This window comes from Triplophysa dalaica, chromosome 11 (assembly GCF_015846415.1).
Source record: "Triplophysa dalaica isolate WHDGS20190420 chromosome 11, ASM1584641v1, whole genome shotgun sequence".
NCBI lineage: Eukaryota > Metazoa > Chordata > Actinopteri > Cypriniformes > Nemacheilidae > Triplophysa > Triplophysa dalaica.
The window spans coordinates 6,103,613-6,125,727 of NC_079552.1; the positions used below are offsets into that span (position 1 = coordinate 6,103,613).

The 22,115-nt window shown below is 38.4% G+C and overlaps 3 protein-coding genes across 6 annotated transcripts in view; 2 read left to right on the forward strand and 1 right to left on the reverse strand.

Moving 5' to 3' along the window:
- Window positions 1-8,542, forward strand: part of map3k4 (mitogen-activated protein kinase kinase kinase 4) — a 27,480-nt gene extending 18,938 nt beyond the window's left edge. The window contains exons 17-27 of one of the 2 annotated variants that reach the window (XM_056760237.1): window positions 70-198; window positions 1,691-1,791; window positions 2,093-2,173; window positions 2,450-2,641; window positions 2,746-2,816; window positions 2,949-3,065; window positions 4,878-5,037; window positions 5,146-5,268; window positions 5,513-5,619; window positions 5,971-6,150; window positions 7,740-8,542. In XM_056760237.1, coding sequence (XP_056616215.1) covers window positions 70-198; window positions 1,691-1,791; window positions 2,093-2,173; window positions 2,450-2,641; window positions 2,746-2,816; window positions 2,949-3,065; window positions 4,878-5,037; window positions 5,146-5,268; window positions 5,513-5,619; window positions 5,971-6,150; window positions 7,740-7,760 — 1,282 coding nt within the window. In that variant the 3' untranslated portion in view covers window positions 7,761-8,542. The remainder of the gene's footprint in view (window positions 1-69; window positions 199-1,690; window positions 1,792-2,092; window positions 2,174-2,449; window positions 2,642-2,745; window positions 2,817-2,948; window positions 3,066-4,877; window positions 5,038-5,145; window positions 5,269-5,512; window positions 5,620-5,970; window positions 6,151-7,739) is intronic. The other variant, XM_056760238.1, reaches the window with a different exon arrangement.
- agpat4 (1-acylglycerol-3-phosphate O-acyltransferase 4 (lysophosphatidic acid acyltransferase, delta)) lies at window positions 8,195-15,538 on the reverse strand. Of its 2 annotated transcripts, XM_056760240.1 has the most exons (9): window positions 15,241-15,528; window positions 13,409-13,627; window positions 12,839-13,008; window positions 12,535-12,696; window positions 12,222-12,375; window positions 11,974-12,076; window positions 11,708-11,783; window positions 9,546-9,741; window positions 8,195-8,832 (listed from the first exon to the last, which is right to left on the reverse strand). In XM_056760240.1, the coding sequence occupies exons 2-9, from the start codon at window positions 13,584-13,586 to the stop codon at window positions 8,741-8,743; spliced, it is 1,131 nt and encodes a 376-aa protein (XP_056616218.1). In that variant the 5' UTR covers window positions 13,587-13,627; window positions 15,241-15,528; the 3' UTR covers window positions 8,195-8,740. The 2 variants fall into 2 exon arrangements, with proteins under 2 accessions (XP_056616218.1, XP_056616217.1); XM_056760239.1 differs by having other exon boundaries at window positions 8,195-9,741; window positions 15,241-15,538.
- Window positions 15,539-17,439: 1,901 nt separating this feature from the next.
- erlec1 (endoplasmic reticulum lectin 1) lies at window positions 17,440-22,016 on the forward strand. Of its 2 annotated transcripts, none has more exons than XM_056761398.1 (14): window positions 17,440-17,747; window positions 18,030-18,134; window positions 18,208-18,288; window positions 18,516-18,593; window positions 18,730-18,784; window positions 18,860-18,924; window positions 19,006-19,229; window positions 19,300-19,438; window positions 19,575-19,736; window positions 19,824-19,883; window positions 19,971-20,095; window positions 20,190-20,267; window positions 20,656-20,731; window positions 20,860-22,016. In XM_056761398.1, exons 1-14 carry the CDS (start codon window positions 17,619-17,621, stop codon window positions 20,929-20,931), a joined length of 1,449 nt encoding a protein of 482 aa, XP_056617376.1. In that variant the 5' UTR covers window positions 17,440-17,618; the 3' UTR covers window positions 20,932-22,016. The 2 variants fall into 2 exon arrangements, with proteins under 2 accessions (XP_056617376.1, XP_056617375.1); XM_056761397.1 differs by having other exon boundaries at window positions 17,441-17,747; window positions 19,300-19,453.
- Window positions 22,017-22,115: the final 99 nt, after the last annotated feature.

A 22,115-nucleotide genomic window follows, 5' to 3' on the forward strand; every position in this document is an offset into this window, starting at 1 on the left:
CTCATTCACACGCCCACCTTCACATCCATAGCACAATGCTGAGGCTGTCAGTGTGTGTTTCCAACACAGCTCTCGGAGTCTTCCGTGTGATCTGCGTTCCCAGTTGTGTCCCTCAGGTCCCCGTACCGCCCCTCCGTTACCCCATGGTGAACACAGCCACGCCATGAAATCCACTGGAAACGTCCTTAATGACATCAGGTAGTCAGGACCGCCCCTTTTCAAGCCCGCACGGAGCTTTGCAAGATTACAAACTTACATCTGTGTCAGAACAGCATCGCTCGTGGGCTTGTGTGTGGATGTGTAATTTGAATTGCCAAAAATATGAAACTAAGAATGTTTAATGTCGGCGGCCTGATCTTTTAAAATCTTGGAACAGTTTTTTTATAGTCTCAGAGTGATGCTGTTTTAACAGAGGATGAGAAGTTAAAGGGGTCATATCAAATATAAGGTTTCTGATCGTATTAGTTGTTGCCATTCGCAGCAGCACATTAAACAAATGTTTTCGTGAACTCAAGCAAGGCTTGGATTTTTAAAGAATGGATTCAAACTGTATTAGATTTAATTTTGCAGTCACAAAAACAAAAAATAAAATGTGTATTATGTGGCTCAGAGAAAGGTTAAAAAAAAAACTAAATTGGGACAACAAACATTGCTAACTTACCTTAATAAGTAAACCATAAGAAAAATATTAATCATAAAAAAATCCACAATATGACCCCTTTAACAGCTTTTAATGCACAAGGATGTGATGTAGTGCTCCTGCTTAAATAAGCAGCCTGTTTGCGGTGTATAACAAAACCAGAGTTATTCTTTGCATGATACACAGTCATGCACGTTAATCGTTGATTCAGGCGTTCACAGATTGATTTATTGAATGATAATTGTGTTCTGACAAATTCAACCTATAAATTATTATTGGCTAGTGTTGCTTTATTAATAGTTTTTGTTGCAGCATGCTTTAGCATGTGTCATTTACTCACACTGGGAAAATCTCAGGGTGCTTTTTAAGGATGAGCTCACTTCCACCTATGTGATCGATCATAAGTCTTTGAAAGGTCACCTGATCGGGTTAAGTTTTCTGATATGCTTGATACATTCGGAGTTGAACGCACCCAGTTTTTTTCTTAATCATTCATTTATAGAATAAAGACTATGCATTACAATGCGTTTTACAAAGATTTATGGCCATCACCCTGTCTACACCTGACGCGACCTGCGCGACACGACAAAAGACATTAGAAACGAAATAGAATCCATGATCATTTCAAATTTCGTCCACACTGGATGTGGCGCGTCCAGTGTAGACACGGTGTTAAGGTCCAGTAAACATAATATCACACATGGCTTTAACACAGTCAGCTATTAAAAATGTTATGTCGGCAGTCGAAATCAAAAATCAGTGAATGTGAGGATATTGGCTATTTTACAATGGCTTATAATCACTCTCACACATAGATACAGAGATGGTTGAATGTGGTTTGAAAGAGCTTAATACTGTTGTGACTAACATTGCTTTGTTGTCATAGAGCTAGCTTTCCATCTGCTGTAGTGTTACTGTAAGCATGCGCAACATAACTAACACGTCTTTCATTCTATGCATTCTGTTGCATGCGTTGTTTGCCAAACAGTGGATGTTTCTGAAACCATCTGTTCGCAAAGATGTTTTTTTAATGTCTTCTCTGGTATACAGGAGTTCTAGTGCTCATGAGAACGACCGTCTGTCATCTGTTGCTGCAGAACTGCAGTTTAAGTCCCTCAGTCGCCACTCCAGCCCCACTGAGGACAGAGAGGGTACGGACTTTTAAACTTTTGCCTGGTTTTGATGCTGTAATGCTTTTTAAAATTAGGTCAAAGTACGTAATTAGTAAAGCAAGGACATAAACATCTTTTTAAAATCATCTCCTTACCCTGATTACCTCTTACTCTATGATTTACAATGCAAGCTGTCAGGTTTGATATCTCTCGAAATGTCCGTTTAGCTTCATTTGACTTCAGCTCGCATAGATAAGTATGTAGAGTAACATGCAATGTTGTTTCAGACAGAGATGGTGATAGAGGAGCAAAATTAATCATTTTTTTCTCGTCTTTCCAGAACCTTCGTACCCTAAAAGTGACCCCAGCACTACTGCCCGTCGCAGCTGGGAGCTGCGCAACTTTATCAGCCAGTCAAAAGGTAGTTTGCATCACAAAATACTTATAAACAAAAATATCACTTGTACAACATTTTGAAACTATTTTTATCCATGTATTTGAATCATTGCACTTCAATGGTCCAGTTTATGAAAGTTGAGGCTGACACAAGGCTAAGATTTGTCCGTTAAGGCTAACTGTATATAGTTATGTATATTATATTCCATTTCTGTCAGTAGATCCTCCAAAAAATTACACACAGCACCTTAAAACTAATGCATGCAAATACATTTAACACACTAACTTGATTTTCTTGCAGACACAGCAGCACGTCAGAGCCCCATGGAGGCGGTACGACGGTCTATATTCGCCTTCGACGAGAAGCACTACGTGCTCATGAGACAGCGCAACATCATCGGTCAGGTGTGCAACACCCCCAAATCATATGACAACGTCATGCATGTGGGGCTGCGCAAGGTCACCTTCAAATGGCAGAGAGGCAACAAAATAGGTAAGAGGTCACCATTATAAAGCCAAGAGCTTTCCGTGATTCAGTTTTTTTCTAAGATTTTCTAGAAATTTCCATTTGGAGATCAATTCTGTCTCTGTTTACAGGCGAGGGGCAGTATGGGAAGGTGTACACATGCATCAATGTGGACACTGGTGAACTGATGGCCATGAAGGAGGTATTTTTTTATTTTAGGCCACTTTTAATGCTGTTGTAAAATAGTTTGGGACAGTTTAACATCCTACTAGCCCACAACACAGTACATTTTTGTATATGGTAAACGCATCTTTAACTGTCAATTTGCTTTCAGATCCGCTTCCAACCCAATGACCACAAAACCATAAAGGAAACGGCCGACGAGTTGAAGATCTTCGAAGGAATCAAACATCCCAACCTCGTCCGTTACTTCGGAGTGGAGTTGCACAGGGTAAAAAATTACGTCTTTGTATTTTTTATATCAGTGGGGATGTGCAAGGGTGTTTCATGCATTCTGACTTCTTTACACTGTTAAAACGTGCTGTCTTCTCATGTTTGACATGGTCAACTGCCAAAATCAAGTTTGAAGCATGACGTATGAGGATGAGTATTTTTGTGGTCGATACACTCCCCCAGCGTTCGTATAGGTTTCGGAAAGTTTTGGAAAACATGAAAATCGGTTTCATAACAACTTTTCTTAGTCCCTTATTGGGCAATACTGCCGGAAAAGCACAACCACGTCAAGGCAAAAGAAATAGCCTGCCAACAAGTCCACCGACGAGCCATTGGAAGACTGGCTTTCCATAAAGATTGGTTTCGCTGTGGACCTGCAGCTGCAGCTACTTAAACTTGCGATAGTGAGAGATGTTGAGGTGTGTTTGTTTGTTAACGGAATTTTAGTGATGGATGTTATATAAACAGTGGATATGACCATGGATTTGGAGATCATTTGAAACTGAAAATGCCGCATTCCCAGCGCTTAAAGATCCCGGACATAAACTGCATGCGTTAAAGAGTACGTAGCATGAGATCATGAAAATGATATTTCATGCAGTCTGTTCTGTTGCCGTGTTTGAAAGTAAGCTGTCTGCCAAGTTGTAAGTCTGAAGGTGAATAAATAACAAAGTTATTTGCTTGTAAAAATGGGAGTCGACTCTGAATCACACAAACGAGACGTGGAATAGTTCACCTGCGTATCTACGTCACTACACATAGTCCCCGCCTACGTTTTGCTGAGACTGCCGTGAAAACTTCTCTCCTCCCCCAAACACTGTCGCTCGTTCGTGATGCGTGTGTATCATTTCTAGAGCCTGTGTTCTATGGTGTGAAACTAAGTCGGTCTTATTTCAACTACCAAAGGAAGAACGTCTGAGGGAAAAAAGGTTACAATTAATTTTTCCAAAGATACCAAAGGAGTATAACCCCATGGTTGTACTGTGCGCGCGTCATTTCACCAAAGATTAGTTTAATAATCTTGGCGCGTTCACTGCAGGATATGTGAAACGACGATCCTTGATAGAGGGGGAAATAGCAACTCTATTTGGACATGTTAGCTCCACCGAATCCCAACCTGTAAGTGTGACTATTGATTTTGTATATTTTCGTACCTTATGTCTGTGTTTAGCTAATTCATATAATGCTAAGATTAGCATGTACCGTTATTTCTGGGGTGTTACAGTTTGTTTATCTTGCTATTAACTTTGCATTTTGACACATTTTCCGCACGTGCACCTATATAGATATATTTGGGTGAAACTACAATCATTTTTCATAACGTCGACTTTCTGAAATGCTCTATGTACCGTGACAACGCACAGTTGAGACAAAATAACAGTATTACTAACGCATTAACAGTATTTTAAGAAAAAATTCTATTTTATTTCATTGATGAGCAAAAGCACAACATGCATGTTGTCACACTGGGAGTTTTTATGACAAGAGTTGTCACTTGCAATTGACAAACATCCTGCTGCAATCGTGGTGGAGTTTGTTGTGGATTAGCGTCTTCTGATGCTTCCTCGTCAGACTCGGGCTCAAAGTGATACGGTAAAATCGCCGCCATCTCTAGCTCACATATAATATACATGCCATCCAACCACATGTAAACCGTAATACTGTAATGATGGTGGGGGGTTCCATTTACAACATTTTTGGGAGACTATAAACTTTGTAGGATTTCTGTAAAATAAAATGCACCATCCTGAAGCATTAATACTTTAAGATCTTTTGAAGTGTTTTCCTCATTTCGGTTGTTTTCGGACAGGAGGAGATGTATATCTTCATGGAGTATTGCGATGAAGGGACACTAGAGGAGGTGTCTAGACTGGGTCTGCAGGAACACGTCATCCGCCTCTACAGTAAACAGATCACGACAGCGATCAACGTGCTTCATGAAAACGGAATCGTACACCGTGACATCAAAGGTTTGTAGTTACACTTCTTTGCTCCAAATGTGATTGTATATCAGTTGTCAATCGTGAAAATTGAACGAAAAACTGAAAATGCATTTCTCTTCTTTGTTTACTTCTTAGGAGCAAATATCTTTCTCACGTCATCTGGCTTGATAAAGCTGGGGGACTTTGGTTGCTCTGTGAAGCTGAAGAACAATGCTCAGACGATGCCTGGAGAGGTGAACAGCACTCTGGGAACGGCAGGTAAGCTGGGTGTCAGTTGTGGTTGCTTTGTGTTAAGCAACACGAATAACGTCACAACAGTATATCTCATATCATGATAAAGGATCATGTGGGTTTTAAAAAGTGATTTTCACTGTAGATAATTTTCTAAAATAATTGTTGGATGTTGGAATTTCTAGGATTATTTTTCACAGATGAGTTACCTGAAGGAAACTAACATGCTTCGATTCATTATATGATTTGAAAATAATTCTGTCACGTCTAGCATACATGGCTCCCGAGGTCATCACAAGGGCAAAGGGTGAAGGTCATGGTCGGGCTGCTGATATCTGGAGTCTTGGTTGTGTCATTACAGAAATGGTCACTGGAAAGGTAAAACATACCTTACATTGTCCAGAATATTGTGCTTTATGTTTGTTTCCTTTTTTAACATGTAAACCGCACCCAGTATCCTAGAACCATTTTCCAAGCTTGTCCACACATGTTTGTAATACACCCAAACCAAACTACTTCTGTGATGTCTGCCTAACAGGGCTTTGTTGGGAAAATAAACTAGATTAAGTCTTTAGATTACTATTGAACTATATTACAGTGTGTTCGTCTGTTATTACTATTCAACAACATTTTTAGCAGCATTTTTAGTTTTTTCAGAATTGAAAAATATTCAAACTTGTTTTAGATCCAAACATGGAAACTAAATTTTCATCCTGTATGTTTACACAGAGACCCTGGCATGAATACGAGCATAACTTCCAGATCATGTATAAAGTGGGTATGGGCCACAAACCGCCCATTCCTGAAAAGATGAGCAGAGAGGGGAAAGCTTTCCTGGAATACTGCCTAGAGAGCGAACCCAAACGCCGTTGGACCGCCAGCGCCCTGCTGGACCACCCCTTTGTCAAGGTTTGGACCAGCTACCTGTCATACAGCTCAATTCTTCATTGGTTCACACAAATTTTTGAGAAGGAAACAAGTTGCATTTGATGGTGCCAAATCTGTACCGATTGCCAAATGTTCCTAACTGTTACTTGAATCAACAAAACCAAAACTAGACCCACCCTGGCTGTTTGTCTTGTACAGCTACTCTGAATTCCCAAGGAAAGCCTTGTTAAAGTGATAGTTCGCCCCTAAAATGAAAAGTCTTGCATCATTTACTCTCCCTCTTGTTAGTTATGTCAAACCTCTATAACTTTCTTTCATCTGCAGAACACCAAAGACGATATTTAGAAGAATGTTGATAACCGAAAATTGGCAGCCCATTGACATGCATTGGTTTTGTGTCCATGACTCCATACAATAGGTTGTTTGCAATCAAGTGGTTGGTTGGAGGGCACCAAGTGATTTTCCTCAAAAGGAATTCACTATCACAAACTCCAATTACCTTTGTTTTAATGCCTGAGCAATGACCAGGTATGCCCAAATTTCTGTCAAACTTTACTTGTTATAAACACTAGCTTAAGTTAAAAGAACGATCCCCTATTAAATGGTTAAGTGAAAAATCTTGCGTTAAGCATTTCTTTCCCATAGAAGTCTATCATAAGAAAACAGCCAAAACAACAACGTACCAAAACAATAACCAAAATAAATACATTTGTTTATCACCTATATCACACATAAACATTATAACAGAAAGATTTTTCTCAGTTCTTTATAGTAAACTAGTGTTTATTCTAATTAAGGTTTAAAAGAAATTTGGTTTTACTTGGTCGTTGTTTCGGTACGTTAAGCTGTTCCATTATAATCAAATTTTATTGGGGAGGAACGCTTAACCCGAGATTTATCACTATCCGTTTAATCAGGACTCAAACTTTGCAGCTAGAAATTTTAAGTCATCTGGTCATTGTTTAGGTAACTTAAACCTTGTTAAGCGTTTTAGAAATTCATCCAGCTCGGCTCATCTCAACCGCAGATTCAGGTTTACGAGTCACATTTATCTCCGTTTCTCAGTCAATGCTTGCATTTCCCCCCTCATGAACATCAACTTTTGCTCCACAATAAAAACACCTTTCATGGTTTGACCGATTTGACGGTCAAAAAGGATGCAAAACAGAAGCATTTTTTAGTTTGATACAGTGAGTTCCTATGGGGGAAAAAATCACTTGCTGCCCTCCATCGGTACTTTGCGCAGTGCCGTGACGTCATGTGCAAACAACCTATAAGTTAATGGGTATCGCCATTGTTCGGTTAAAGACAAATTATCTTTTGTATTCTGCAGATGAAAGAAAGTCATACAGGTTTGAAATGACAAGAAAGTGAAGAAATAATGACAGAATTTTCATACAATCCCTTTAAAGGATGCTGAAACAGAATTCCTGTTTTAAGCACTGAACAAGCACTAATCCACAAGCTAACAACGTTGACATGATATGCGACCAGAGGGGTCAAGGAGACCCATACTGTCTAAATTACTATGTCTCATGATGTCACATAGTTGGCCGATCGAATGAGGTCAGTTGACGCTCACGTGTCAATCTCTTTTGTCTCAATTGCAGGTGTGCACAGATGAAGAGTGAGGTGGGAGAGCTCGACGTACTCAAACGTTTACAAAAATGCTAGCACTACTTCACGGCATGAAAGGAATTGTGGACTTGAAAGGGGGAAGACGAAGGAACAAACTGTTTTTAAGCTTGCTCTGCTTAAGCCCCTCACAAAGGGGCCAGTCTTACATGTACAGTCACGTGAACAGAGAGTTGTTCGGATAAGAGCGTTATATTGTACATACTGTATAAGAATAGTTAAGGGTTTTCTTTGTACAAAGCATATTGTAAAGCTGAAGTTTAATAGCCACTTTTCGTGGCTGGTAAATGGATTTTGGTGATTGTGTCGCAGGGAATACATAGACAAAGGACAGTCGTTCAAGGGAGACTTTCTTCTCTGACTGAACAAAGCATCAGAAGGGAGAGTTCGGCAATACATCGACTGAGTGTTCATTGAAGAAAAACATACCTGAGGTTTAAATGTGTTTATTTCTCAGTTAAATATGGTATTTTTGTTTGCCTTGCTGCAAAGCCCGCTGTTAACAAATCCTATTTAAGCCTATGAATAGTTGTGCTGCGTCGACCCGGCCGACTCCCGGTCAACGTCGTGCCTTTACGTTCCGAGTGGATATAAGCATAACCAACCAATGAGAGGGAAAAAGAAGCCAGTCTGACTCCGCCTTTCCGCTGCTGCACTCAGGACAGGTGGACACAGAAAACATGCTCTTACACAGGCATCAATGTTGCTGGTTCTCTGCTCCTCAAACAGTGTTTGCAATATTTAAAGAATAATATTAAATAAACAGACCTTTTTTAAATCGCCTACTTGTTTCTTAAAAAAAACATTGCGTGAGTGTTACACTGTTGACATCAAGTTCCTTCCTTTCGTCACTGATTCCTCAAATTTCACTCAGGTGAGCAGTTTTAGTTGCCAAACGGCAGTTTTGTGAATGCCCTCATGTCAATGACCTACATCACGGTACGTTAAGCACGATCCTGTTGCTCCCGTGCTTCTCTCACTTGTTGTTCATTTGCGCCTCCTTGTTTCCGTAGCTCGAGCCCCTGTCAATCTCAGTTTGTCCAATCATCCAGCGGATACCAGCTGATGCTGAAAATTAAGGAAAATGTTTGTCAGTGACACTGCACAACAGCCATTTTTTATATAAATAAAAATTAATTTTTTTAACCATGTCACTATTATAATACTGACTGACAAGGTTCCCACTGTAATGAAAAACCTGAAAATATCAGGCAGGGGATTTAGTAATTCCAGAAATAAAGGAAAAGGTCTTGGCTCAGAAAGATTGAGTAAACGTGTGAAAGAAATTGAAATGGTTTAAAATGAGTGGGAACCCCATACTAAGCAAAAATGAAGTTAAACGTATATTGCTGCAATGAAAGCTTCATTTAAACTGAATATCTGATACATGGTTTCTCGGTGTATAGCTCATGTAGCTTAAAACTCGCTCTTAAGTGTGCATTCAGTGTTTAGATGAAACTTTTACATCTGAAATGAAAATTTAAACCCGTTCTTGCATGCAGTGACACCTTAAATGGGGAAAACTCAAAAAATGCAATAAAATGCATGCATTTATGAATCGAGCACCATGCATTAAATGCAGATAGAAGTGGTTGATATACTTACTGTCATAACACCAAACAGGCCTCCGTTTATTAAAATTTTTGAAAAACAGATTGAATGAAAATACTGTAGCAGCAGTGGATAATTCCTTTTTCTGCCCCAATAGTAAATGTCTCTGTGTTTTATTGTTATAACAATAGAAAAAAAGAACCACCCACCCCAGTTGTTTACCCAAATACCTGCTATACAGAAGAAAAACGTAGACAGCACTGTAAAGGTTGACCCTGACAGCAGTCGTAACGCTATTATGCAAAGAGGGTAGACCAGCAAGCAGACCCAGAATAACCAGTTCAGCAGGGCCCAGGGTCGGTACGGAGCATTCATAACGGGCCCCGGGAAATAACCGGTCTGACTGTAATGCTCCTGGAACTGGTCCTGAGAAAGAACGCAAACAATCACTTATCAGTGTCTACAGAGTAACTTGTGCCTACAACGGTGCATTTATTGGAAATGGCACCCTATAGCCAGTCACCACAGGAATTTACACAGCATCAAAGAGGTTTGTAAACATGGGTTTTCTGAGCCATCTACACCTAAAATAATTGTGCGTCTACATGGGTAACGTTCCGCCTGTAAAGTCCAATTGTGAAAATTAACCTCTGTCTGGACATCTAGAATTTCTTTAGGGAGATGAAGGTTATGATCGTGTTTTTACAGCAACCAATCAGTGTATATTCGATTTGTTGTTGTTGTTTGCCTATGCAATCAGAGCATTTGGATCCGGAAACGGTATATGACCTTTCATGGTGTGTGACGTCAGACTTAACAAGCGGTTAGGTGTGTTCAACGTTTTTTACTTTTGCTGTAAGATCATCATTAAGTGGAAAAGTTTTATTTGGATTCAGAATCGCATTCAGTATTAAATGACAATAAACATTGCGTTAACTTATACATTTACATTTAGTCATTTAGCAGACGCTTTTATCCAAAGCGACTTATAAGTGGGGTAGGTAATGGAAGCAATTGGGACAGCACAAGTACAACAAAAGCATAAGTGCAATCAAAAAGAAGACTGGTCTTATATATTCATTCATACTTTTTTTATGGGTAGAGAAGAAAAGAGTAGAGAAGAAAATAGAGTCAGAACAGATCAGTAAGATGTTGGCGGAAGAGATGTGTTTTCAGGTGTTTCTTAAAGATGGCTTATACACAATGCAGGATTAAACACTAAGGTTATACACAATGCAGGATTTTTATGTTGTTTAACTGTTTCCTTCTTCAATAATTGCACGCCAAATAAAAAAATAGGTCTCTCCATAGTGACATTTTTTTAATTCATAAAAGAATAAAATCAAATAGTTTTCTACAAACTCCAACAGATTTTTGTTCAACGTCTTCCCAAGTATTTAAAGGCTGAGTAGGCAATCCTGTCCAGAAATGTTTTTTGTCATGCTTGTTCGAAGTCTCTTCACATCCTGATAACAATCAATAAGTAAACCAAAACATTGGTAATTTTATAATTATATATCTTCTGTTAAAGGCGTAGGGTCAAAAAACGTTTGACCAATGACTGCCCTCGGTCTGAGGGAAATGATACATCATGTGTACATGTTCAGTCAGCGTATTTTACATCCCACTGCTCACGCAGTGACGCAGTCTGTTCCCGCAGACAACAAACGTATTTTATATTTTTATGAATTTAAAAAATGTGTCTGTATAATAAAATAGTTAGTATTGGTCATGACTTTGGTGTTCAATTATAAAAAAAATAAACGGTTAAAGAACATGAAAATCACCACAGTGGTCCTTGGGTAGATGTAGATGATGAATCTGGTGGAGTTTGCTGAAAATTATTTGATTTTATATTGATCTGAATTTTTTAAATATGTCAACATGAAAACTTCCTATAAAAATCCTCCATTGTGAATAATTTAATGCAATGTTTAATGTCATTTGATACTGAACATGACGCCAAGGTCATGGGTTCGATCCCAGGGATTACACATACTATAAAAAAACAGCCACACACCATATATGAAAGGTCATATGCCGTTTCTGGATCCAAATGCTTTGATTGCACAGGCAAACAACATAAAATGCGAATATACACTGAATGTTTGCTGTTAAACCACGATCATAACCTTTATATCCATATTGAAATTCTAAATGTCCAGACAATGTTGATTTTAACAATTCGACTTTGAAGGCAGATTGTTACCGTACAACCCCGTGAAGGCGCACAATTACACTTAAGAGTAGATAGCATGTCCTCTGTAATAATACCGGGTGACTTAAGTGTTAAACTGAACTGTTTGCAAAGGCATTTGATAACTAGTCCTAGCCTTTCAGTTTTGAAGTGTAAGGCATTAACACCTTCATGTAAGGCAAATAGTGCACTTACTTTCTCCTGATAGAGTTTTTGGAGCCAGGCGGCACATTCCGTCTCGTCCTCGGGGATCGACTCCAGAGGAATCCGCCTAACAGACACACAAGGAATTCGTAAACATTTATCTAACGCAGGGCGTGAGGTCTTTTGGTGACTTTTCAATATTTTCACTTTGTAAAAGAAGAAAAAAAAAAGTATAAATCATTGCATATTTGAACTTGGATACAGGCTTTTGAAAAACACATGATAAAAAATATAATGTTTAATATTGTCAGAGGTACCTCACGTATAAAGCGCCATGGTACTTTTTTCCGTTGAGCACCCCTAATAACGTTGGCATTTCGTTGTTTCTGAAATTAAGCGTAGAATCGTACACAGCAGTAACTACAGAGGAGACACAGACCAAGTCAGCAAACCAAGTCCTTATATGTCAGGACTTCATCAACATTCATTTATAGAAATTAATTGATCATCATTTGCCCAGATCAATGGAAGATCAACAAAATCAGTTTGGCTGTGAAGATCTTACCCGTTCCCCTGAGGTTCTGGACTGTGACACAAAAGCCCTTGGTTCGAGGTAGAAGGTGGTACTTGAGTTTGGGTAGACCTTTCTTCTCTGCCACCTCCATACTGATCTTGTGCTTCTTCTCTGTGAATCGTGTGCCCTCACAGTGCAACAAGAACTGTGTTTTGTAAAAAATTAACATGAGCCCTATGGTTACCAACTATGTAACAGATGAAATGTTAAAAAGACCAAACATAGAAATGCTAGTGTATATTTGTATAAACTGCTCCTTCAATTAATGCAAGAAAGAAATTCAAAATAAATATCGCAAAGATACCCAAAATTTTTCTGGGTAATCACGCAGGTTCTGCAGGCTCTGCACGACCGATTTACGGTCCTCCTCCCACTTCCTTTTACAGAAGACGATCTCCAGGAAGTACCACATCCAGCCAATGACAGGAACATAAGAAAGCTCTTTTTTTGCCAAGACTTTTGAGCTCTGAAATCAGAAAGTGTCTAAATCAATTGTTGACAGCACAACAGCACATCTTGATGATCAAATAAGCATCAGCTGAAATTAACATTCAGCGTTACTAAAAAAAAGACTGAATCAAAATAATTGAGTTTGGGTTTTGTCTTACCCCTAAAACACCAAATCTGTCACAAAAGGTCCAGCCGCACATAAAATCAATCTCAAAATTGTGATTGAGGACCACAATGGCGTTCTCTTTGCCGAAGTAAGAAAAGCTTTCAGGGTCTGTGTAAAGAGTGCATTCTGTCCCGGACCACCATTCCAACAGTGCCACCAGCTCTGGACAAAGACAGAAAAGGAGAAATAAGTAAATTGAAGATTCACAGATTTGTCACACAAACAGTATTTACATATTCATAAATATGTAGCTCAGTCTGTGTCTTGCTGGGGCTGGTCATACACTAGCCGTATGTAAATAAGTAGATGCTTATCCCCACATTTTGTTTAGCTGTGGTTCTTTTTAAACAGGAAGTAAATGGTTTGAGGTTTGGTGTATTGTGAAAAGTGAAGCGTGACATCTACATCACATAGGCTGGGAAGCTCTCTGGAATCTCACATTTAACACACCCGAAACAACTAATGTAGGTTTAAAAAAAAATACAGCAAGGTTTGTTCTTTGATGTTGGAAATGTCACATGTGGTCTGAAAATTGGTTTCGTGTCAAATTTGCTGGACTTACGACTGGAAATGGAATAAGCCAATCGGCAGTTGATCTTGCGTGCGAGTTGCTTGTTTATTGGCCACAGTGGTAGAGTACAAATCTGCAGCAGGTTGATAATAAACCCGCTGACCAGGAAGACATAACAGATAATGAGATGACACAGGAACTGAGTTTTAAGCATTTTAAGGAATCCCATCTTTCTTGTGTAGTCTTCACTTCCCTAGTCTACAGCAAAACCTGCGGAGAGAAAAACGATCAATGAAAAGACAAAGGAGGATGTCGCATGTATGTTTGTAACTGTATCTGAAATATGAAAATCTACCTCAGACGATATTCAAAATGTTTAGTTACAGCATAGAGGAAAATACTTGCCGCTTTTCTTATAACTTTCAATGTTGTGTAAATAGACAAAAAAGTTTTGATTATTTATACCTTCTGATTTAACAAATCTTTACATTTCTACAACTCACTGGTCAGATTGTTCATTAAATCATTTTACAAGTTTTTCCAGTGTACTGAATCAGAAAGCAGCAATCCTAAATAACCACACCTGAACCTGCTGATCCAGGTTTTCAGGATTACATTAAAATTACAGTGTTTAATAACGGTTGGAGATCATGCTCCATCATTCAGGTTTTGACACCCCTGTATTAGTGGGAACAGGGAAGGACGTTTTCAAGTATACACCTTTTTGTGAGTATACTTTTTGGTGTTCACGTACCATGGCATGTACAGTAAGCATGTTAACACATTTCAGAATCATACATGGAAATCAACATAACTTCCATATTCAATTTATTTAAAAAAGACTGATAATATTGTATTTTACGCAAGACCTTAAGTTACAACAAATTGTGTTAGTTTCTTACTAAGGTTTAAGATGGCCATATACATTTACATTAAATTAAGTCATTTAGCATTTTCCAAAGCGACTTGCAGAGGATTCAGGGAGCAATAAAGTGATATGTATGTAATAAAGGGGCAATAAAACAATTTCCACAAAAGCCAAATAGATAAGGTATACAAATACTTTGGTTAGTTATGTTTAATCTTACTTAGGTATTGTAAGATGTTGTATTATTGCTCCAGTATGAAATATCGCTTATTGCTCCCTGAACTCTCTGTAAAACCCTTTGGATTAAAGTGTCTGCTAAATGACTTAATGTAAATGTAATTACATCTTGAAAATACAGTAAGTTATCTTGAAAAACATTCAATCGTATTCTCCTTCAACAGAAAAATGTGTATTATTGTAAAGCAGTTTCCAGAAAAAAACATTAACACACAAAAATGATATAAGGGAATAGCAATAGCGACCTTTTCTATCATTTGTTAGTAAAACGTGAAAATATAGCAGATAGCTAAAAAGCGTATTTAAAATGAAAAAGGTTTATTACACCATCTGAAATTATACTAATCAGTAACGTCAAACCATGACATCATAACCCGCGCACGCCCACTTCACTTTTAAATCGTAACGTCACCATGCAAGACGTCAAAATCAAACGAGAGTGTGGCGCAAGTTTGTACGTCATTACATCACAACAGCTCGTCTGTTTGACATTTACATGAATGGTTTACACTACAGGGTGCGCCTTGTTTAAACTAACAAATGAATCTGACACACTGGCTCATTCTCCATCGCGTGTTTTTTTTTTTGGAAAGAACAGATTAATTTATAAAACTTAAAATAAACCAACAGTTGTGGAAGTAGCACAAACCTCTGAAACGCTCTTCACGCGCACCACTTAGTTTAGTCGCGTCTCATAAGCATCAAGTTTGGGAAAAAAACGTTTCTTTGACACATTCCTAAATCGCATACAATGAAGCCGCTGTTTGGTTTGAATTACCTTTTTTCTTGCTCGGTTAATACTGGCGCAGACGTCTCATTATTATCCAAGCTAGAGGTGTGTTTTAAGTTGAACAGAGCAGACTGAGATAGATTCCAGAGTTGGTATTGAACGGAATACGTGACCACACCCGAGCACCAAGCCGCAACGAGAAGAGCATTGGAAGGTGGGCAGGGACGTATTGAGAGTGTCATTATGTCATTTCCTCTGTGAGCTCAATACGAATGTTCATGCACTTCGCTTTAACCAACAGCTGTACACAATTGTCAAGCAGGCTATTTTGCCACAGCAGGGCATCACCTTGAACGTGGGCTTTACAGAGCAAATTGTCAGATCAATTGCACTCTCTGCTGGATCACAGCGGGATTTGCTACTAGACAGAAGAAAGAAGCGTTATTCTAGATATAACATGGTGAGAGAGATTTTTTAGGTAATAAAAATAAAATAAACAACGACATGCCATTTTTCTTGTGTTTACAAAGGGGAAAAAACTCATCACAAGCCTCGCATTGATAAAAAGTATAAATTCCGAATAGTAATGGAGTCTGAAGTCGCATTTAGACATTAAGTCAAGACCATAAAACATATATAGTTTACATTTACATTTAGCAGACGCTTTTATCCAAAGCGACTTACATTGCTTTATCTACACATTTTACATAGGTATTTGCAATCCCCTGGGATCGAACCCACAACCTTGCAATGCTCTAACCACTGAGCTACAGGAAAGCTATATTGGTTATTGGTTTATTGGTTTATTTATTGGTTATTGGTTTATATATAGTTTATTGGTTATACACAGTGTTGGGTGTAACTAGTTACTGTAATTTAATTACTTTTCCCTTGAAAAAGTAAAGTAAGGGATTACTCATATGTTTTCTGTAATTTAAATACAGTTACTTTTGATGTAATTAAACTAAATACTTTGTGAAATATATGCTGTGCAATAGCGTAATTGACTTCAAAATTCAAAGTCTTACTTTAAAATCTGTGCTTTAATGTATAATTCTCACATTTGTAATTTTATGGTCAGTTAATAATATTATTTGAATGAATTCAATAAGCCGTTTCATGTATATTCTTGAATCACTTAACTAATCAAGGTTGATGTATGATATAGAAAGTAATTAGTAATGAGCAGTGTTGGGTGTAACTAGTAATAAGTTACTGTATTTTAATTACTTTTCCCTTGAAAAAGTAAAGTAAGGGATTACTCATATGTTTTCTGTAATTTAATTACAGTTACTTTTGATGTACTTAAACTAAATACCTTGTGAAATATATGCGTGTGCAATAGCGTAATTGACATCAAAATTCAAAGTCTTACTTTAAAATCTGTGCTCACATTTGTAATACTTTGGTCAGTTTATAATATTATTTATTTGAATGAATTAAATAAGCCGTTTCATGTCTATCCTTGAATCACTTAACTAATCAAGGTTGATGTAGGGTAGGATATAGAAAGTAAATAGTAATGAGTAACTAAATACTTTTTGGACAGAGTAATTTGGACAGTAATCTAATTACACTATTGAATATGTAATGAGTAACTAGTAATTAATTACTTTTTCAGAGTAACTTACCCAACACTGGTAATGAGTAACTAAATACTTTTTGGACAGTAATCTAATTACACTATTGAATATGTAATGAGTAACTAGTAATTAATTACTTTTTCAGAGTAACTTACCCAACACTGGTTATAAATTACTATACAATCTTGAGGAAGGACTTACTTCGACAGTTTCTCAACTGTGTTTTGGAAAAAATGTCTTTGTGAAATATTGTTGTAAAATATATTCTCAATGTAAACCATATGCTCGATTTTAAAAATGTTTATGGGAGCACATTATGGCACTCAATAATAATAAGAAATCTTAAAATGAACCAAATGAACAAACAGATAAAAAATTAACAAAATTAAACAAAATAGTTTCACATTAGACGCTGACAACCAAAGGATTCTGACGAATTTCTATTTGCGTATTGCATGAATTAGCATTTTTTATATTGTTTGTAAGCTAATAAGCCAATTTCGTAACCAAGTTATCAAACATTAAGCGAAAAAATATGTGATGAGTGAATACAGTTCAAAAAGATTTCCAGGAACATAATTGACACCATTTATTTAATATCTCAGCAAGCTCATCTCGATTGACTTCACGACGCGTTCTATTGGCTGAGGCGAATTTCCGTCTAAGCCGGAAATGGACGTGGCAAGATGACGAGCTCGTGGAGCGCTTCCTGTTTTAACTCTTGACAAAGTAACATCAGTCAGCTGTCTGTCAGCTATCACCTCTATAACGCTTTTCCCACATTATCTCTCCATGTCCCGTTTGTAATATCCGGATAGCGCTTTTGGGGTGTGTGCAAGGACGATGCGCGTGTTTTTGCGGTGCCTCTGGGCGCTGATTTGGTTCGGGGTGTCTGCAGATCGTGCAGGTTATCCTGTGTTTTCTGACGAGATAGCCTTTAAAATCCACTGGCCGGGATCAGATTTCACCCTGGTAAGTGAAACCATAATAAACTTGCCAGGCGCGTGACATGTCAGTTGTAAATACAACTAAACGTGTACTGTACCTTGAAATGCCAGCTTGTATGCTGAAGTGGATCCATACGGTTTGGATGGTCCCTGGACCTCACAAAAAACTTGGGGACTCTTCCTGACAGCATTATTGCTACTGTACACGTTCAGGGTTGCCAAATCTGATTTGTATCTGTCATAATGGATTTGTTATTGTTTTTCATTACTTGTGAAGGTAAGCATTCTTAATGTAATCTGTCCGCAGCCTGCGTCCGGAGGACTGTACAAAGAAGATGAATATGTTATTATGACAACTGCAGAAAAAGAGAAGTACAAGTGTTTACTGCCATCTTTGTCTGGGTCCAATGAGGTACGGAAACACATGGCTAACATTTGCCTTTATTATTTTCTTTGGTTCAGTTGATTGTCATTCTCTTTTAAAGGACGATGTGAAGGAGTACAGTGGGTCGAGTCCGGCAAAGCTGCTGGAGCCTTTATTCAAACAGAGCAGCTGCTCATACAGAGTGAGTTTGAGTTTACAGTTTCTGTATATTGCTGCAGTATATTTAAAATGTGAAGGGTTGCATTTCACGGCAAAATCAAAATCCTGATATTTTGATCACTTCGGTGCTCCATCAAAATGCACTTTGATTTTGGGGTGAAATGTTATCTTGGAATATTCTTTCATAATGATTGACAGTTTTGGGGTCAGTTTGTCTTTACGACTGGATATTAATTGTGTATGTTGCAGATCGAGTCATACTGGACATATGAGGTGTGCCATGGGAAACATGTACGGCAGTATCATGAGGACAAGGAGACGGGGCAGGTAGATAATAAATGGTCATGATGTACGCAATTAATACTGTCCATTATGTTGTATTCACAGTAATAAAAAGAAAAAAAAACTGGTGATGGAAATTGTTAAAAAATAATGCTGGTCTCATTTGTCTCTCTTGTTCTAGAAGACAAACGTTCAAGAATACTATCTGGGTACCATGAAAAAAAGTGATGGTGCAGGTTGGGTATCTTTTTATGTACATAAGGTTCTCAGAGATTTCGTTAATTCACAATATCCTCACGTATTTTGTTCAGAATCGGAAACGGAAACTGAAAAATCTGAGACCTCTGACACAGAAGGATCTGATGCTAACACAGAGGTTTGTCAGTAGGACATAGGCATGTAATAAATGTTAGGCATAAAGCTCTGTTTTTTTTAACTCGCTTCTATGCAATCACAGGTGCCAACAAAGAATATAGAGGGTCAGTTGACGCCATACTATCCCGTAGAGATGGGACATGGAACAGAATGCTCTTTGAGACAGAATCATCCTCGCTCCACCACTGTGTTGTACGTCTGCCATCCGGAGGCCAAGCACGAGATCCTGACCATCGCTGAAGTCCTCACCTGCCAGTATGAGGTGGTGGTGCTCACTCCCCTGATCTGTCCTCACCCCAAATTCAGGTACACATGTGCACTATCTATGTTTCCATGCGCTTTAATGCACATCCTTACCCACCTCACCTCTCATCAGGTTCAAGTCCTCACCGGTGAATGACATCTTCTGCCAGGCTCTGGGTGGTTCTCCTCTCAGACCTCAGAGTCTCTCTAAACTGGATCGTGAACAAGAAGAGCTCCTCAAGCCACCGTTCAGCTCTAGCAGTGAGAGGCAGGTGAGAGGATCCAGGGTGAGCATGAACCTTTAAACTCTGCATTTACACTAACCTCACGTGTTAGTCTGAACAGGTGAATAAGACAATTTATGTAGAAAATAAAGGATTGTAATAAAAATACTTTTTTTTTGCAAAGGAGGAATTTCCTCCAGTCAAAGAGGAAGCGTACACTTCTACCCATAAGCCCCTGGTGGTCGGTGGGCAATCCCATGTCACCGTTGGCACCACCCACATCTCTCGTCTGACTGATGAACAGCTGATCCAAGAGTTTTTGAGCGGCTCATATTGTCTACATGGGGTGAGGATGGGTTATTTGTTATCTGTGTCTGCAGATTGGAGTTCTCTTTAAATGGGATTTACTGCTAAACCCATCTTTTGTCTTTAGGGTGTTGGATGGTGGAAGTATGAATTTTGTTATGGAAAGCACGTCCACCAGTATCATGAGGTAAGAGGAGTGAGGATTTCGGATTAAAACTTTTCTAAGATAGCATTTAAGAATGGTTTTAGATGCTGTAAATGACATTTTGTGCAGGATAAAGAGCAAGGGAAGAACATTGTGGTGGTGGGCAGCTGGAACAGTGAAGAACATTTGAACTGGGCCAAGAAGAACATAGCCCGATCTTATCATTTAAAAGACAGCGGAGCACCCAAAGTGAAGTATGTGGCTTTATAGCTGAAGTATGTCTCTTATATATTTTAAATAAATTTAGCAAATAACATTTGATCTGAATGTGCTGTGATACTTCATTAGGGTTGTATCTCACTTTTATGGCCATGGAGACATGTGTGACTTAACCGGGAAACCGAGACAGGTTGTTGTCAAGCTTAAGTGAGTTACTCATTTTTATCTTTTTGAGGTCATTAGGTTTGGAATCGACTGAAGGGATATTTCACCAAAAAATATTTACTCACACACTTGTCATTTCAAACCTGTATGACTTTTTTATGCAGAACACAAAAGAGGATATTTAGAAAAACGCTGATAACCAAACAGCGCTGGCACCCATTCACTTCTTTTGTATGGACACGAAACCAATGCAAATGAATGGGGGCCAGTTAACAACATTCTTCAAAATATCTTCGTTTGTGTTCTCTGGAAGAAAGAAAGTCATACAGGTTTGAAATGACAAGAGAGCAAGTAAATGATGACAGATTTGTTTATTTTTGAGTGAACTATCACTTTTATGCTATTACTAACATAATGTTTTCTGTCACAGGTGTAAGGAATCTGAGTCCCCTCACGCTGTTACAGTGTACATGCTGGAACCTCAGACCTGTCAATACATTCTTGGGGTGAGAAACGTTTATGCAATGTGTTTTAAAGTTCATCCTAAATTAGTTCTACAGAGCTGGTTTACATCTGGTGTTGACATGTGGTCATTTATTCTGGATAACCCTCAATTGTTATTATTCTTTCACAGGTTGAGTCACCAGTAATATGCAAGATCCTGGACACTGCAGATGAAAATGGACATCTATTCATCCCAAGCTAACCTACATCAGTACTAAGTGAGGAAATGAACAGTCATTTGAAAAGTACAGCAGTGGACAGAACTACAAGAGAAATGGTCTGATAATGTTCAGTATATCGTGCATGCTGAACTCAGACCTCCAACCATTGAGAACTCTGAAAACCTCCATGACTGCTGTTCCTTGTTTGAAGAGCGAAATAAGAAAGAGATTTGTTGAGACTGTTTTAAACCTGGAGATGCAGCTGGGACTGATTTCTCAATATTTTATTACCAAATCTCAAACCTGTTGAGATTTCTTCCAATCTTCATCTTTTGCCATATTTAGATGGCTAGCTGGCAGGTCATATGGCGCAAGATTTCATATTTTTCAGTGTGATCGATTTCTGTTGGTCTGCTCTTTTAACTAATAATAGTAAATTATTTATTTAGCCAAATCCCGGGTAATTCAATGCTTGCTGTAGCACATGGATTTGAATATGGTAGGTGAATATGATTTATTGTTTTAAGAGAATTAAGTTTTGAAGAAGCAATCACTGAAATGTATACTGAAAGAGAAAACACTGTTGTGTATCCACAGAATGGGAATCAGGGATTGTTGTAATTTTCTGAAATTGTCATTAACTTTAACTTTACTTTGTAACCACTTACTAGGTCACTTTTTTCTGATAATCCCACTATAGAAGGCATGCACGTGTTGTCACCTTTCAACGTGAACTCCCAGAATGCGCCCGCTTGAGTGGTAGAACACTCCGCACAATGAATGGTTACAATATCAGGAAATGCAATTCCATGCAATATTTGAGTGTCAAAGAACACCTGATTCCTTTGTAAGTCGTAAGGATCACTGTCGAGTCCAGCTGCTTGCAATTTCAGCAAATAATTGTGTGTTCTAGTCCCGGTTTCTTTGCCTCGTCTATTGAAAGCAGCCATTTTGATGAGTGTTTTGCCACTCAAGGGAGCGTGTCCCTGCAGGAAAGTGATGTCACTGCATACCCTCTATTCTTTATTAGGGTTGCACTGTAAAACTAGGTTTGCATTGGCCATAATGATGGGTGTTACTCAACCTGTGTGTGTTCATTTGAATAAAATGTTCTTGTTTTTAGTCATTACAGAAAACATTCATACCCTCATTTATCACTGATTAGGCCTGCACTAAATGATACAAAGGACAGTTAAAGAGGAAATATTTGTGACACAGTCTGGGA

Coding starts and splice junctions, on each gene's coding strand:
- agpat4 (XM_056760239.1), bottom strand. CDS start 13,586: ATGGGATTCCTTAAAATGCTTAAAACTCAGTTCCTGTGTCATCTCATT. Junction 13,009..13,408: donor GGCTTATTCCATTTCCAGTC/GTAAGTCCAGCA, acceptor GTCTTTGTCCAG/AGCTGGTGGCACTGTTGGAA. Junction 12,376..12,534: donor ATTACCCAGAAAAATTTTGG/GTATCTTTGCGA, acceptor TACAAAACACAG/TTCTTGTTGCACTGTGAGGG.
- erlec1 (XM_056761397.1), top strand. CDS start 17,619: ATGCGCGTGTTTTTGCGGTGCCTCTGGGCGCTGATTTGGTTCGGGGTG. Junction 18,594..18,729: donor AGGACAAGGAGACGGGGCAG/GTAGATAATAAA, acceptor CTCTTGTTCTAG/AAGACAAACGTTCAAGAATA. Junction 20,268..20,655: donor CAGGTTGTTGTCAAGCTTAA/GTGAGTTACTCA, acceptor TTTCTGTCACAG/GTGTAAGGAATCTGAGTCCC.